The following is a 14011-nucleotide window of genomic DNA, read 5'->3' as shown; positions in this document are numbered from 1 at the left end:
TACATTTGTCCCCGGTGGTCATAAGTGGTAATGAGGATTAGTGTTATCGGTTGTTTTCAGTAACCTACAGATACTCCGATGGCTGTGCGCTGGTTATGCAGGTGGGTAGCTGACAATGGGGACCATGCTAAAATGTAGAGCCATGTAGCTACGTGAAATGTACTTGTACACGAAACTTGCTACACCGTTTAGTCAAAAAAAGTGCTGTAACTACTATATCTGTACTGTGTCGTTGGCTGCTGTTTTTGTGGCCCTTGTGAGATTTTGGGAAACGCTACTAGCTAGCTTGTTAAACTATAGCCATTTAAACACTGTTAGCTAGCCTTTACAAATGTTTTTCAAAGACTGGTATAGTTTAATTAAGATGTTTGATCGGCCTTTCAAACTTGCATTTATATATCTAACCAGCTAGCTAATGCTAGCTATCTGCCAGTAGCGCTTGCGAAAAAAATACTACGCGCCGGCTAGTTACTGACGTTAGTGTACATAAAAGATTAAACCATTTTGTGTTCTGGATGGATAACATTACTGACTAGCAAAAAATGATGAGAGCTAGGCGTGAATTAGTGCAATATTTGGTATGTCGACATAAAATTTGTCAAATTTGAGCAAAATAACAATCTAAATGTATGAGTCGTAGATATATGATGGTTTATTGTGTAAAACCCCTGCTGATCTGTGAATTGGTTTCCCCAGTATCTGCGCTTGGACTGCGTGGGACGGGAGGGGCGGCAATGCAGTTAATCCCGATGTAGTGTTAATCTGCTTCTTAAAACCTCAAATATATAGCTAGATAGTCTTAAATTCACATCTCAACGTGCCATCAATTACTGACGTATCGCAACACAGATTATTTTACATATCTTATGGAAACGGAGCTTTTCAGAAATGTGCGCGAATGTCTTCGGCGTGCTGAAAAGGTGAGAAATATTCTGCGCATCTGGGAAGGTAGTGAGACATTGCTGATGTTCGTGTTGGATAAGAACTGCTTTGATGCCCTCTCCTTTAATCGTCTACGTTTTAGGGGGCTATGGTATATTTTCTGTTCTTAACATATATGTTAAATATCGATGTAGGTGGGATTACTAGGGGTATGTGTGCACTGTGCGATTAGGCTGCATTTTTGTTCGTAATGTACATGCTAACGATGATATATGTTGAGGATGGTAGTGATTTACGTAGTGGAATGTTTTTGTCTTGACTACTCGGTATTCTTATGTTAGACAGAGTGATTATTAATATCTGTGCCATTGACCTAGTCTGCATCACCCTCATACCTTTTAATAAATGGACTGTTCCACATCTCGGTATCCTTTATATTACCTCATAGCTCCAAAATGAAATTACTGGGAAACACATCTGGCAGTAATGTTTAGAAAAATAATCCATAGAATCTTGGTTTCAGAAAATTTGTCTTTTATAGTGATTTGGGTCAAATCGCATTGTTGCATCCAACATCAAGGGAACCTTCTGGCCTGCATTCAGCAGTAGGCTTGGGCATGGATGGCATTTGGAGTCCATGGCCCCACCCCATCACATAAACCAAATTTTTAGTTTTGTATGCAAGTTCACTAGAGACTTTATAATCAGAGGCCTGTAGCAGTCATGTGCCACAGAAGCGGGGAAAAAGGCAGGCATGGGTAAAACTGTAGCTCACTTGATGAAGGTGATTGAAAGGCAGACTGAAGACTTATCTATTTGTGGAATATTTAAATGACCATTGATGCTGCACCTATGTTGAGCAACAGGAACTGTAGTACTTATTGTTTTTTATTGCATTTATCATTGTCTGATAGATCTTGTGCTTATTTTGCACTTCATTTAAGTATTGATTCCTGTATTTCAGCAGTATTCTAGTTCAATTGCATCTTGAACTCTAACCTACTGTACTGGCTAGGATACATTGTATGAGTAGATGACAAAGCACTTTTGTGAGTTGCTCTGCATAAGAGCATCTGCTAAATGCCAAAAATGTATATGTAAGTGATTGAGCAAGGTGCTAGCAATCCAAAGGACATGTGTATGATTCCCTAGGGGGAACACATGCTGTCATACTGATTAACAAGTCGCTCTGGATAAAAGTGTCTGGCAAATGCTGTAAATGTAGCCCTAAATGACTTGTCCTAAGACAAGTAAAGAATTCCGTGGGTGACGATGTGTAGTTATCCACACAGGCTATATTACCAGTGCATACGTTTGCTTTATACTTTTCATGGTCACTTCAAATTCACAGTAAACAACCATGGAATGAGTAACATTCTTCTGCATGAAGGGATTTCTTTTCACTTGGTTATGTATAAATGCACAAACAAGCTGTTTTCCTAATGATCTAGTATACAATGATCTGTTAAAAATCTTTGGGTGACTTTACAGTATTGTAACAGAGAGTATAAATTATTTGAACAAACAATAGCTTTGGCATTGTTTTATATAAAACATTTAAAGTATGGTTTACTTTTTGTAAACTTTAGCAAATTCAAATGATTGTTGTTAATCAATCTCTAGCACTTTACTAAGAAACACTTCATCATGTCAAGATATAAAGAGAGACCATTAGCTTGACCTGTCTGTTGTGACATCACAGACACATCTCTGTAGAACAGCCTTTGGTTGCCAGTGAAATGCTTTGTAGTAGTGTGTGGTTTTCTTTGAGCAGTTGGTTCTTAAGGCCATTTTGTTTCTCACTGGATATCCCCTCTGCAGCTGGACTAGCAAATACTTTTGATCATATGTGCTCAAGACCAGCTTGTGGATTACCTTCAAGCATCGAGATGAACGAGATAAATGATTTTTGGTTTTGGGCTCACAGCTCTTCTTAAGGGAATGTGTTTGCTTCATTCCACATGCATAAGGTGATATGGATAATTTAACACAGAGTTAGGATACTATTAACAGATTGCTGCAATTGGCGCTGTCAAATGGCTTCATTAGTTTAACTGACGATGAACGTTAACTGGCAGGGGGCAGTGGATCAAAGTCTCAGTAGTTGCCATGCCAGTGGACCTGAGCCCTCTAATTTTCATGTCATGTATCCCAGCATCTAATTAGTAATCCACTTACAACTCTCACACGTTTGTACTCACACATGCCTGCTTACTTGTTGTGTTTTTTTGGGGTTTTTTTTGGGGGGGGGTTCAGGTTTGTTTGCTTTAGTTTTTTACACTGGGTGGAGGGCCTAGTCATGCAGGAATAAATGGCAAACTGGACAAACTTTGGGCATCAAAATCTAGAAGCATGAAAGAGAACTGTAATGTCTTGTAATTATATAATGTATATAAATCAAATGAAATGGGGCATACAGTAATTTTGTATATTATGTGAGGTACTCAAGATATTTTCAGAGGAACAGAGAAAAAGGAAAGTGCTTTGCATGCACAGCTGATGAAAGACCTCTGTCCAAAATGTCCTGTTTCTCTGGAAACCTTGTGTATTTCACAATTTTTACTACCTTTACATGTTTTACTACAGTGCACTGCAGTTACTCCATGGAATCTTCTTCAGAGATATACTTGATGAAATGTACAAATGACTGTACCGCTCACTCCACTCATTCACTCTCACTCTCTCTCACAGCCTATTTGGGAAGCCTTTTGATGGTGGGAAGCGGACAATGGATCATGGCAGCCAGCAGCAGCAGCAAGCGCAGCAGATGCCAGGGCCGTTCCACGTGTTCACAGGGCCGTACCCCGGGCAGCATCCAACCTTGGTGCGCCTGGACGAGCTACAGCGGGAGGGGGCCATGCTGGGCCAGCAGGTGTGCTCCTTCAGTGGCCTGCAGAGTGACCGCGAGTACAAGCGACTGGAGCGAGAACTGACCCGGCTCCTGCTCGAGCTTGATCAGGTCAGTAGCTGACCTTCCCATGACCACAGAGGTCATACACTTGGGGAGTTCATTTAAATGTACTGGTGAAAGGCAGAAGATGCTGCACTGCAATTAGAACATTTTACAGCTTATTATCTCGTACATTATAATGCCTTGTATCTTTTAGAGGATTTTAAAAACTAGCAAAAGGATGCGTTTTTATTTACCAAATTTACCATAAAGTCAACCTTGTCAGCCTGGCTGTGAGTGTGCAGAGTTTTTAGGTGCTATGCTTTCTGTGAGTTTGTGTGATGTATGTGTGGGTGTGAGACATACATACAGGCTGGTACTCTCCATGCAAATGTAATTTTCTATAATGTGGAAGAGCATGGCTACAATGCACCATGGGAGGTTCCAGTTAACTGCCAGTTGTTATTGTGTGATTGATTGTCCCTCAGAATCTAATAATCTAATAAAACCCTGTTTTGCATCTAAAATCTATGCATAATTGCACCAAGTCCTTAAAATTGATAAAATTGCTCAATTACACAAATTCCATGTAATCTGCATAGAGAAGTGCATACAAATATTTGTGCATACTTTTAACTGAACAGAATTCCACAAAATGCCTATAAATATAAAATACCATATAAAAAATGCTCCCATAATTTAAGTTCTGTGTGTGTGTATTTCCCAGGTGGAGACAGAGGGAAGGATGGATCTGCAACAGGCACGGAAGCGTGCCGCCGGCGAAGTGGAGGGGTTATTGCGGTACCTTGAGGGCAACGCCACACACCCCTCCCGCCTGGCCATAGAGGAACTGAGCCGGGAGGCACAGAGCCTTCTGCTGGCGGGGGTGGTGGCACCCTTTCGACAGGGTCAGGCCCAGGATGTGACTGAGAGCGGCGAGGAGCTGGTGGAGGCTGTACAGGATGTGGCCATGCGGCTGGCCCAGGTGAAGACAGAAGGCAGCGTACCCCTCAGGAAGGCCCGCTACCGGGCTCTCACCCGCGTTTGTGCTGTGCAGGAAGTGCTTGAGGGCCGAGTGCGCACCCACATGCTGGCGTTGCCGCTGTCTGATGACACCCATGAGGCTGTGCAGCGCATCAATCAAGTGATGGTGCAGGTCAGCAGTTGGGGGTGGAACAGTGACAAGTCACGTGGAAACAACCGCCAGTTACTCTATCTAGTCAATTTTTTTTTAACTTCTTTTCTGTGTTTTAATGCCAACATTTATAGCCTTGACTAACATATAACTTCTTCACCAGTTAGGGACATCAGCTTTAGGCTGAAGAGGCAGAGACGGACTGATTGATGTTTTGCAGGTGAGTGGTGCCCGCTGCCAGCTGGTGGCTCTGCTGATGGGACTGAGTGGGCGTGACAGCTGTGCCCATCTAGCACGGGTCCTCACTGAACTGTTGGTGGAGCTGGACTCCCTGGATGTGTCCAGCAACACAGCTGTCAGGAACTACAGGAAACAGGTGGTGGAGGAGATCAACAGCCTGCTCAAACACATTGACCTGGAGGGGGAGGGAGATGACACTCACAGGTAACATATGCATGGACACAAACACACTCATGCATCCTTGGGTGTCATGACATGAAACATATTAAGACTAGGAAGTTTTCCCATTAAATTGTACACTCTCTTCATAATTGAAATTAATCCCAAAACTGTTGTATAAAATGTGTATGAATTTTTTTATACTTGTCCCATTGGACTAAATTGCATTTTTCTTGCTAGTCAATATATAAATGACTTGATATTGAATCTGCCAGGTGAGAATTTCTGAAGTATGAAATGACCATTGCTGTGATGCACTTTCTTTTTTACGGACTATATTATGTTTGGATGTGTTGCTTTATACGACATTGAGCAGCAATCGTCCTGCCCCATTTGAATAAACACACCCACTTGGCTGTCATGATGTTACTTTGCTTCTGTAAATATTTGCTTCTGTAAATATTTCCACCACTGAACAGTATTTACCCTGCTCCCTACAGAGTTGGCCAATGTCAGCAGTACTCATTAGCATAAAGAATCTATGCCCAGCAAATAATCTCTTAATCACCATAGACAACACAGGGTAGAGAATGGTAGAAAGATCACATGTCTGCAGCTGAAATTACAGTTGTGATATTACATTGAATCAATTTGTTGTAAACCAAAATGAGTCATTTAAAATATAAGAAATTAATTATAAATATGTGTATGTTTATCTAAATAGTTCTACCACTGAATAATGATGTTCTGTTATTTCCCTTCAGGTATGACTTGGCACAAAATGACTCCATCCGTGAGATTGAAGCCATCCGGGGACGCGTGTCTATGCTGCGGGGGGAGGTCCTCCGACAGGGCGTTGCAGGGCAGGGTGCAGAGCTGCAGAGTCTACTAACGCATCTGGATGAAGTGGATACCGGGCGTAACCCCTGCATCAGGGAGGCCCGTCGGAGGGCTGTGCTTGAGATCCAGGCCCTTATCACCTACCTAGATCTCCGGGAAACCCTCGGGCGCCGGAACCCAGGACGGGATGAGCCCCCGCCTCATACAGCTGTGTGGCGTGTCCTGGCCAGCTTGTCTGACTTACAGGCCCAAGTGCTCGGTTTTGATGGCAAGAGAGCTGACAAGAGCTACATGGTACTTGAGGAGTTGCTGACCAAACAACTACTAGCTCTGGATGCTGTGGACCCTCAGGGGGACCAGGAGACTAAAGCAGCGCGTAAACAGGCAGTCAAATATGCCCAGAACATCCTCAGCTACCTGGACATGAAGACAGATGAGTGGGAATACTGAGAGCACATGGAAAATGAGATCAGAATTTTGGAATGATTCACATTTTGTGCCTAGTTTATGGTATGAAAGGACAAAGGAGTGCAAGAAACTTGGATTTGTAGTGTGTACATAACATACTTTACCCTGGACTGTAGAACACTACTATATGCACTGCAATTACTGCTTTTGATTTTAAATTCACAGTTACAGGTGTTCATGAAAACAGCATTTTTTCCCAATAGATCTGTCTGCAAGTAAACAAACATATGGCATTCAAATGTTATGCTTCTGATTCCAAGTGCTTTTGTGCTTTTAGAAGTGTCTGCTTCTCCTAGTTTTTCTTCAGCTTGTATGTGGTGTGGTGCTAAACCCTGTTTTGCTGCCAAAAACTTGCTTCCCAGTGGACCACTTGCCTGTGTGGAGATTCTCAGACCAAGGAGAAGGTTCTGCTGCGGTCTTTACCCAGTATAGATGCAATGCCAAATTGTAGATACACCTAAGTAGTGACTAACGTAACCCACATTATTAGTGTCAGTGATTAACCATGGGGGTTTGCACAAATGATTAGCAAAATAAGTAAGTTGAAAATTATTTCACTTTTCAGATAGTAGTAGTCTCAAGAGATCTCTCACAAGTCAGGATTCAGTTCCAATTTGAACCATGACCAACCATTATCACCCAAATCTAAAAATGGACCAAGTTCAATGAAAAAGGAAGTACTGTCTCATGCCTTAATCCCTACAGTTCCCTTCAGTATTTTTGTTTGTATTTATTGTTTAAGCTCATGTTGGGGAAAAAAAGATAAACATTTGTTGCAGACATGGGAAAATGTGCTGTGAGTTTTTAGGATTTTTTTTTTTCCTCACAGTGTGGAACAGGCAGTGTCTGATGCTGAAGAAAAGTATTCAAGTCCCAAGCTGTTATTTATGTAAATACCATATAATGCAGTTTGATTTAACAGAAGGGTGAAAATGTACCTGTTGTCAGATAAGATTTCATTACTGCAGACAAGTAAGGGAAGAGATGAAAAGACTGAAGGCTTTTCTTGTTGTCTTTGCTTTGCTTGTCTCTGTTAGGATAAGAGTGTCTCACAGCCTCCTGGAAACAGTGGAGTGAGTTTTATTTTTGGATATGACTGTGATCAAATTAAGACACGGGGGCATTCTAGAACATTCTGCATAGGACTGAGAGAGGGTGTCGGACTCTTTAAATAGCACCCTTTTTTTCTTGCTTACATTGTCACAGTTGTAATAGTTACATTTAGGGCGTTTTCCCCTTCACTGTCATATGTTTCAAGCATTTTGTGTTGGACAGGACTGAGTCATGCTGCAGTTTGATTAGATTATCATAGTACCTCTGACAAATCACAATCACATTAGCTCCCACTAAGACCCTGTCTTTCTTGCCCTCATTTACTCCCCCAATCCCACCCAAGCTAAATATGACTTCACTGCTGAAACACTGCAGGAGGAAGGAAGCAATCAGACTCTTGTTTGTTGGTCATAAGAACCAGAGCAGGAGTCTCAACTTTGCATTCAGAAATATTCATTCCAAGCACAAAGCCAGTAGTACTGGTGTAATTGATACACACTTTGGCCAATGATGTGTCAGAAATTTACATTTAAGGTGGATCGGGAAGCACAACATGCCTCAGTATATTCTTTAATATATCTTAATGCAAGTTGTACATTTAGATTACACTTCTGTCTGCGAAGGTTTTTGCTCTTAGGCTCTTTGTCTGTCCTTCACTGTGTTCTTCAGGGAGTGCTGAGGCTGCTAGTGCGAGCAATAGACATTCTAACTGACTAGATCTATAGTAGTGGCAACCCTCCATTGAGTGCCAATATCTGCCATGTTCCAAATGCTATTCATGTTCTCCCGGACACTGCTGCTCTTGGGTATCAAAGAAAATAAGTCACATGCAGTAGACCAAAAATGACCAAATAGAGAGGACCTGGATAATGCAGCAACATTACAAATGAACAGGGAAGAGTAGAAAAAGCAGTATAGTGCAAGTAGGAGGGAAAGAAAAGGCCATAATTTTAATAATTTAGATCTGCAGAGCTGTTACCAGTGGCTCAGTGGTATTGTGACAGACTGGAGATCTAAATTATGAAAATAATGTGTCACGATAAGATGTGGTCTAATGAAGCTGATGTGTGAGTCATGTTCAAAGTCATGTGTGTGAGTCAGGACCTGCACAAAGCCAAGGGCAGAACTAAGTCACCATTAAGGTTTCATTAAAAATATTCCATAGTTGTGGGCTAGGCTTATGTGTGGAAAGCGATCTTCTTTCAAATTTGACACTTTCAAATACTTAGTATATACAGCAACACTCATTGGACTTAAATTGTACTGTACTTAAATTTCCAATGAAATACAGTTTTGTGAAGAGGTTTTGTCTTGCTTTAAAGGTTTATATATAAAGTTTCCATATACACGTAGAATTTTCCAGTGCCAAAAAGTGTGAAGGAGGTTGGAGTCTAGCTTGTCTTGCAGTGCTAATGAAAGGCTTGTTGTGACTAAACCCCCAACGTCAAATAAATTCAGTGTTTCATGGGATATTGCATAATTACAGAGCTTAAGACCATTTCTAGTTCTGAAAGGAATTTTAACATTGTATTTCTCAAGAGATCCATGCACTGTCCATTTGTATGAGTCATGCTGATATAGTCATGTTATCTCCAATAGGTATCTCCATGGTTACAATCAATATTGGAATGTGCGGTGGGTTTGTTTTGATTTTGCATCCCAGTTCACTCTAGACAGCAAGACAGCTTATAGTCTTTGTGATATGTGTTTGGATCTGGCCAAGAGAGGTTACTTTGAAAGCTATTTTGGATGAACTTTCCTATTCCATTCCTATACAGTAAGTGTTGATCCCATCATGAAACATGCAATATAATAGTAGTGAAGAATAAGTGCTCTGTGACTATTAAGGGCATGACTATATGGCTTTAAAGCCTGGTCTTAACTACTCATTTTCACTTGAATGACTGATGATTCAGTTCAAAAGTAGCAGTTCTTAATAGGTGTGTATGTGTGTGTGATATATATAAGTTTATTCAGTAAATCCATGTGCAATTCTGTAACATTGCTTTGAAACTTAACATTTTAATACATTACTATGATTTCAGGTGTCTTTATCTTGAGGGCATGTTGGGGGCAGGGGTGATGTTGAGGGCATGACATTCAAAAACATGATGACTGGAGAACAGTCACTGACTTTCGGTATAATAGAGAAACAGCACTGCATGCTCAAATTAACTTTGATTTGCTACTGTATGGGATGAAGGGTGTACCTGTGTTTGATGTGGTGCTAAAAACTCAGATGGCACATTTCACTAAAAAACAGTTATGTACTTGCTATCTTAGTCCAGGCTAGTAGTTGCTTGTCATGATGCCTGATTTTTGAGAGCAGCATAAAGTACCCTACTAGACAGCAACAGATTTTTTTTTAAATTGTTTTTGTGTTGGAAATGAGGATGGGTAGAACCCATGAGAGGACTGATGCCATCAAATCCATAGAAATTCCAGCTGACTCATGAATTCAGTGACTGAAACATTGAACTCTTGAGCATGCTATTAAACTCTAAAAATACAACTAGCATTATTACAAATTATAAAACATACAATGTAATAAAAGAGGAACAGTGTTGTGTTTTGTAACAGAATGTTTAATTTTAACCTTTTCTATTGGTTCCATGCCTTACCATTTCCTCCTTAACACTAAACCAGAGCCTTCAGCATATAACATTTAGGAACAAGCGTTACACTGATTTAGAATGTAATGAAGAATGTCCCATTTTATGGCACACCACAGTTGAGTGTAATCTCCCCTTAGACAGTTCTGGAGGGCAACTTGGTCATATGCATAGATAAAAGTGTGAAGAGCTGCCGTTACTCTCAGTTTACTTCTTAGACTAACTGGTTGTGTTAGTTCAGTCTTTCTGTGATGACACTTACAAATTGGTTTTCTCAGTATTGTGATAGGATTGAGATATTGTTGATTGTTCAGGCTTACTTTGTGCTGTCTGATGTACATTTGTACAAAAACACCACTCAAGTTTTAATTACTGTGTGAATGTGCTGACTGATTTGATTGATTGCATTTTGTCTCTACACTGGTAAATAAAAGGTGATTTTAGAATAGCAATCCTGTGCACGGCAACATAGTCATTTGTGCCTGAACTCATTTAGCTTGTTTCTATGGCAACATTCCCCTGTGCACAGGTGAAGTGTTTTTTATTTTTTAAAAAAGCCAGCTGTTTTAGATACAATAAAAGCAAAGCCTAGAAAAGCTTTCTTTGTTCTGTATTTTTATAATACCAAACAGCTGGAATGACCATCCTCTACTTTTCATCCTGATGTAGCTTCCTACAGCTGCTTATCCGCTGCATGCTGGCAAGCCAAAATCTGCAGTTATTAGTATGCTCACTAGTGCACTGCTTACATGGTGAAGATTTCATCTTTGCTGTATCCATCAAAAGTGTAATGAGTGAACCAGAGTAATTGAAGAACCAGGCCTAAGTATTTTGTTAATGTGCATCCATGAGACTTCATAGGATAACTTCTAGAATAATCCTGACACAATAATTACTGTCCCTAATAGAACAAAACATTTCTATCACAAACACACTTCACTGCATGTAGTATATTCTCATGACTGTCAGGTAGCAACTGCAGGGTGATTGCATTTACAAATCGTACTTAAAAACTGATCACTCTGCATATTATATGCCTAAAATGCCCCAAAAGAATCCAATCATGTGTGCCTGGTCCCACTGCATTCTTTCCTATATATTTTAAGTACAATACAACACTACAATATAAATTGGATAATGCATCCTAGCTAAGCACTCACAGTCACTCTGGGAAACCTCTTCAATGCTCTGTAAACACACAAACAATTCCACAGGGCCCAGTAACGTGTGTCTGATCGATCTTTTAGTGTGATAAACATGTCTTTCTGGCTAAATTGCAGATAAATCACCACATATAAACAAGTGATCTTGATAAGAGGACAAAAGGGGACAATTACAACTCCCCTTTGACTACTGGCCCCCAAGGAGTACAGTGTAAGAAACACACACTGTTATGTACTGTCCATACACACATTCTCAACAGATTTCATATTACTAGAACAGATTAAAAAAAAGGGACTGAATTAGTATGACTCATGGTATACATAGCCAAATCCCTCAAAGCAGAAACATAGTAATATACATTACCTTGCAAAAAATAATAATAATAATAATAATAATAATAAATTCAAAAACAAAATATATCAAGAAGGAAAATGTTTACTATTTTCGGGCTGAAGCTGCTTGTCTTGGCCAGCAGATGGCACTAAATAACTATGAACATCTGACACCTACAGCTACGCTGGTTTGTCAACTGTCAAGGGCTGGTTGTCAAACTTGAGTTCAATTAATGTGAAATTTCCATATTGTTTCAGGAATATAGGGGCCAGATATCCAAATCACTTTACAGTAGGTTCATTGAGGGGAAAAATGGTTCGAAAGAGATTAGAAGTTCATGTTATGAAAAAAATGTAAATGTAAATAAATTACAAGCTCTTAAATCAAGATATTAACCATCAAATCTAAAAATAAGTGAGGCAATTACAAAATCACAAATATGTCCATTACAAGACAACGGAGCAAAAACATAAATAGGCTTATTTTGTATGTGCTTTTTGTGTTCAGATAATTTACACAAGGTGTATGTTGTATAAAACAATTGTCACTTAACATTTGTGACTGTCAAACAAATGTACGATGATTTTTTTTTTTGTCGAATTCATAAATCGCACCGTCGTGAGGAAGTGAATCCCGCCGATACGTCTGTGTAGCGGTCGGATGCCGCTACGGACGGGACCGCATCGCATCGTCGGAGGGAAAACCACAAACGTCAAGATGCAAACATTCCGCTACAATTTAAAGTGAGTCAGTCTGAAATTGCGGCATCACCGTGTCTTGAAACAGTTTTAACATGCAATGTCAACGACTACTCCAATACCCTTGTATCCCAAGATATATATAAAAGGGACTCCCTCAATATCCTTTTAATCATTATGGCAACATGACCCCATATATGAGTCAGGTGTCACTTATTTTGACTTGTACCATGTTGGCCCGAATCATCAGGTAGACTAAGGTAACCAATCTAGACTGCTAATGTTAGCTAACATTGTGTGCTCAAATATAGTCTATTAGGCTACATATTATTAGCGCTAATATCAATATATCAATAATATTCTCCTTGTTCTGTATCAAACACGTAGTTAGCTAGCGGTTAACTAACTACGAACTTAACAATTAACATTAGTGGACAGTAGTTAGTTAATATGAAATGGTAACGTCAAGTCCAGTGATTACAATGTTATCCTCCACGTTCTTTCCAAAAGGCTTTATTAAAATAACTAAACTAGGTTAATGGCTGAGGATAAGCTATTTAGTCTCTGCAAACATTAAGATCAAGTAATTTAGCCAAATAGAGAAAATTAACGTATCTTGACATCTTAACTAGCGAAACTGGACAATTTTTTAAACAACTAATTCTCAGATAGAGCATTACCTTCTGGCCCTAGCTAGCTATCTTATTTGCCAAAATGTCTGCTGCGCACATAGATGTGTATAGGAAGCAACAATGTATTTTTGGCTTCGTTGTGCGGTTTAGAATAATGTAAAACCTTGAATCGGGATTTTTTTTTTATAGCCCACCACGAAACAGCTTTCTGACATGTCTGAAATTTTTTATTTAATCCAACAATAAATAGAAGTGCATAATGCAAATCAAGAGCCAATAGAAAGCAATTCTGACAAAAATATCTTAGCTAGTATAGCTAAGAATTCGTTTCTGCGTTGTTCCTATATTTAAACATTTACATAAATAACGTTGATAAAGACGATTTCTCAACAGAATGACGTGAAATTATATTTTCGTAGATACTCTTAGCTAGCTAACTATAGCATCCCTGCAATCGCGAGTGTAGACAGCTGGCTTAACTAGTTAGCTAACTTGACTACTCGCGATATTACACACATTGGTAGCCAATTAGTTTTACAAGGGTACGCTCTAATAAACTTTCTTACCATTATGTTAACAATAAACCTAAACCACAATTGTCATAGTACTTACTATACGTTATTAATGCAATAGCTAACGTTATCTTAGATTTGCTAGCTTCCACCCATTTTCATTTAAGATACCACTACGTTGTGACTGTTGAGATCTTTTGCAGATTTTCAGACGTGTGAATATGTCCTGGCAATCATCTAAGCATGGTTTTTCCCTATCCGTGCCTTTATGAAATCCTGAAAGATGTAGCTAGCCAGCTAGCTAAAGAATTTCTAAGTGAGCTAGCTAGTTAGCCGAGTGCAGTAGCTAAATACGTTATGACGTATCCATCCTGCATGCTATAAACTATAACT

At 39.7% G+C, this 14011-nt stretch overlaps 1 protein-coding gene across 2 annotated transcripts; it reads left to right on the top strand.

The window, feature by feature from the left end:
• The first annotated feature begins 34 nt into the window (after window positions 1-34).
• bag5 (BCL2 associated athanogene 5) lies at window positions 35-10877 on the top strand. Of its 2 annotated transcripts, none has more exons than XM_027021234.2 (5): window positions 35-101; window positions 3574-3841; window positions 4500-4928; window positions 5128-5351; window positions 6071-10877. In XM_027021234.2, the coding sequence occupies exons 1-5, from the start codon at window positions 79-81 to the stop codon at window positions 6594-6596; spliced, it is 1470 nt and encodes a 489-aa protein (XP_026877035.1). In that variant the 5' UTR covers window positions 35-78; the 3' UTR covers window positions 6597-10877. The 2 variants fall into 2 exon arrangements, with proteins under 2 accessions (XP_026877035.1, XP_026876952.1); XM_027021151.2 differs by lacking the exon at window positions 35-101 and adding an exon at window positions 732-920.
• The last annotated feature ends 3134 nt before the right edge of the window (window positions 10878-14011 follow it).

This window comes from Electrophorus electricus, chromosome 11 (genome assembly GCF_013358815.1).
Source record: "Electrophorus electricus isolate fEleEle1 chromosome 11, fEleEle1.pri, whole genome shotgun sequence".
NCBI classification, from domain to species: domain Eukaryota; kingdom Metazoa; phylum Chordata; class Actinopteri; order Gymnotiformes; family Gymnotidae; genus Electrophorus; species Electrophorus electricus.
Note: the sequence above shows the minus strand (reverse complement) of the source record. Positions and strands in the feature narration are given on the sequence as shown.

Excerpts from the sequence above, each read along its gene's own strand:
- bag5 (XM_027021151.2), top strand. The coding sequence starts at position 889 with ATGTGCGCGAATGTCTTCGGCGTGCTGAAAAG. Across the intron at positions 921-3,573 it reads GTCTTCGGCGTGCTGAAAAG|CCTATTTGGGAAGCCTTTTG; the intron begins GTGAGAAATATT and ends TCTCTCTCACAG. Across the intron at positions 5,352-6,070 it reads GAGGGAGATGACACTCACAG|GTATGACTTGGCACAAAATG; the intron begins GTAACATATGCA and ends ATTTCCCTTCAG.